The sequence below is a fragment of the Trichechus manatus genome, unplaced genomic scaffold (assembly GCF_000243295.1).
Source record: "Trichechus manatus latirostris isolate Lorelei unplaced genomic scaffold, TriManLat1.0 scaffold00138, whole genome shotgun sequence".
In the NCBI taxonomy this organism is placed as follows: domain Eukaryota; kingdom Metazoa; phylum Chordata; class Mammalia; order Sirenia; family Trichechidae; genus Trichechus; species Trichechus manatus.
The window spans coordinates 2,405,282-2,408,167 of NW_004444074.1; the positions used below are offsets into that span (position 1 = coordinate 2,405,282).

General features: G+C 50.5%; 1 protein-coding gene across 4 annotated transcripts in view; it reads right to left on the reverse strand.

Annotated features, from left to right (window-relative positions):
- The window catches only part of LOC101357071 (galectin-9), a 23,936-nt gene extending 21,274 nt beyond the window's left edge, over window positions 1-2,662 (reverse strand). The window contains exon 1 of one of the 4 annotated variants that reach the window (XM_023739640.1): window positions 2,523-2,662. In XM_023739640.1, the coding sequence (XP_023595408.1) occupies window positions 2,523-2,561 (39 nt within the window). In that variant the 5' untranslated portion in view covers window positions 2,562-2,662. The remainder of the gene's footprint in view (window positions 1-2,522) is intronic. The other 3 variants (XM_023739641.1, XM_023739638.1, XM_004385447.2) reach the window with 3 other exon arrangements.
- Between the last annotated feature and the right edge of the window lie 224 nt (window positions 2,663-2,886).

Below are 2,886 nucleotides of genomic sequence, written 5' to 3' on the forward strand. Positions count from 1 at the left end.
GACATGTAGTGGGGTTGTTAACCATTGTCACAGGGCAGCATGTGTACTGTTTAATGAGAAACTATTTTGTTCTGTAAACCTTCATCTAAAGTGAGAATAACAGCACAACTGGAAGAACGTAATAGATGTCACTGAACTACGCATGTAGAAATTTTTGAAACGGTTTATCTTTGGCTATGTGTATTTTCACAAAAAAAAAAAAAAGGTCCTGAAGGGAGAGGGTTGACATGTCGTGGGGTTATTAACCAATGTCATAAAACAATATGTGTACTGACTGTTTAATGAGAAACTATTCGTTCTGTAAACCTTCACCTGAAGTACAATTAAAAAAAAAAAATTGATCCTGCCTATATAAATCAGCCTCTACAAGCTGCCCACAAGGCAGTCTTGGAAGGCACTTATCCCTGACTGTCGCCTTACTTGGCCAACCAGTGAAGTTGCTTTTCATTCTCCTCAACTCGGTGTCTGTCTTTTTGGCCCTGATGAAGTTACGCCGAGCAGAACCTGGAGTTCCCGGCAACACCCTCATAACAACCCTGAGCATTAGTAGGGACATCTTACAGAGGAGGAAACTAAGCCACAGAAAGTTTCAGTGACTTCTTCAAGGTCACACAGCTGGTCAGCAGTAGAGCTGGAATTTAAACCCCAGAAGCCATGTTTTCAACCCCCACACATCACTGTCCTAGTTCACCAAGTACTTCCTGAGCCAAACAGCCAGCCCTACCCTGACTTTGGCTCCAGCTTCCTTCATGGCTCTCTGAGGAGGCAGGCCTGGGGGTGGGTGAGGAGTGGAAGATGAGATTCCCAAGCCAGGCCCTCATCTTCTGGTAACTTCTCAGCAGAACAGTGGGGCCACACAACTGTCTCACACAAGTCAGCATTTTGGAGGAAGTGTGGCTCTGACTGCCAAAGGTCAGGGGTCACCTTGGTGAGTCTCAACTTGCCCAGGCTGAGGGAGCCTACAAGCATGTGAGGGGAGGGAAGGGGCATTGGCCTTTTCTTGTCTGGACTCCCAAGGCTCTCTTTTAATTCTCTGTTACCCATAGGAGAATTTTCCTTCTGGCTTGAAAATTTTGGCCACTGAGCCAAAGGATTGGAAAGTAAAAAGTAGGCACCAGAATAATAAAATGTCAGAGGCTGAAGGAACTTCAGGACACTGTCTGAGGAGAACCAGAGAGGAGTAACCTGCCCAAGCTGATGTGCTCTGACCCTCAGGTGCCACCTAATGTGCTGACAGGGCCTGTCCCAGGTCTCTCAACCACTCTATGCAGGTCCCACATCAGGAGCCTCCACAGGTTGGCTAAGGGGGCACCAGTGACAGTTGAGAGGAAACAGGTCAGGCCAGGCAGGGGCCTCTGCTGACCTGGGCTCGAATGTGAGGCCCTAGCAGCTTCCCCTCCCTCAGCTCTGTGCTACTGCCCATCTGCCCCTACTCCCTCCCCTGGCCCAGGAAGAGTTGTCATCTCACCGCTCCAGCCCCTCAGGAAGCTCTCTGCCAAGGCCAGGAGAGGCTCCTACTGCAGAGCCTGGCCCAGGACACAACAACCACAGAAGACTCCTGGGCCTGGAGCTGCTGCTTCCCTTCATTCCCCCCATTATTCTCTCTCTGGGGGTAAATCAAGGTACCTTCCTTCTTTGCCACTTATCATCTTTGGACATTTGGCAAGTGACCTCAGCCTTTCTGAGTCTCGGTTTTTCCATATATGAAATAGAGACAATAAGTCCCTCAGGGTTTAAACATGGCCACCTGCAGACAGGCACACATGGCAAAATGGTGCAGAGGCTGCCCTTTGCCCCCTACCCTGGAGGGACAGTCCCCACTCCTGACACTGCCCCTTCCTTGTTAATGTTGACTCACCTGTCAGGGTATAGACACCTCCCAGGCTCCTATGGCACTTAGAACGCACTCACAGTGTGTCAGGCGCTATCCTGAGCACTCCAGTTATGCTATCCCTTGTAATCCTTATTCCAGCCCTGAGAGGTGGGCTCAAGAGTCATCCCCATTTTACAGACGTGGAAGCTGAGGCACAGAGTGGTGAAAGTAACTTACCTGAGGTCACCCAGGTAAAAAATGGCCGAAGCAGGACTTGAACCCAGGGAGGCCTTCTCCAAAGTGCTAGGTTGTTATCACTTCTAGAAGCCCTGCTTCCTTCCCCTTTCATACAACCCATCACCCTTCTGGTTATTAGGCATGCCTGTCTCCCCTCAACACCTAGGACAGGACAGGCACCCAGAGGGAGCTGAGTAACCATTTGTCAGACCAATGCACAAATCATGATTATCATCCCTTAGTCCCTGAAAGGTACTGGGGAGACCTGCATGCATGGAACAGAAGTTGCATCAGAATTTCCCCATCTGGCGTTTCTACCCTGCTTGTGTTCTCCTTGGGATATCCGCCCCCATCCCCAACCACCTCCTGCCACCCAAGAGCTGCTTCCTCAGAGACCCAGAGCTCCTTCCTCTGCCTGTGGTAACAGCCTGGCTGGCCAGCACCACCCCATGCCCTCAGCCCCAGCACTCACCGGGCTCAGGTAAGGAGGCTGGGCACTGCTGAAAGCCATCTCTCTGCACCTCTGGGGCTGCTGCTGCTTTTCACATCTGCCAGGCAGTCCTCTGCACAGTGGAAGGACTTCACATAGAAATAGAAACCAAAGAAATTTGGCAGATATTCAAGGGGGAGGAACCAGGAGCAAGAGGAAGTAAGTCTGAGAGACAAAGTTAGAATGCTGGGGAAGGAGGGTTTAAAGCGGAAGGGTGAGGATGGGACTGGGGAGAGGGAAGTGGTCACTCCCAATCCCAGTAATCTTTTCTTCCTCTCAGTGATCTTGCCCCGCCTCTGAAAACCTAATCATATTTGGTTCACATAGGTTCAAAAGTGTCTGACCA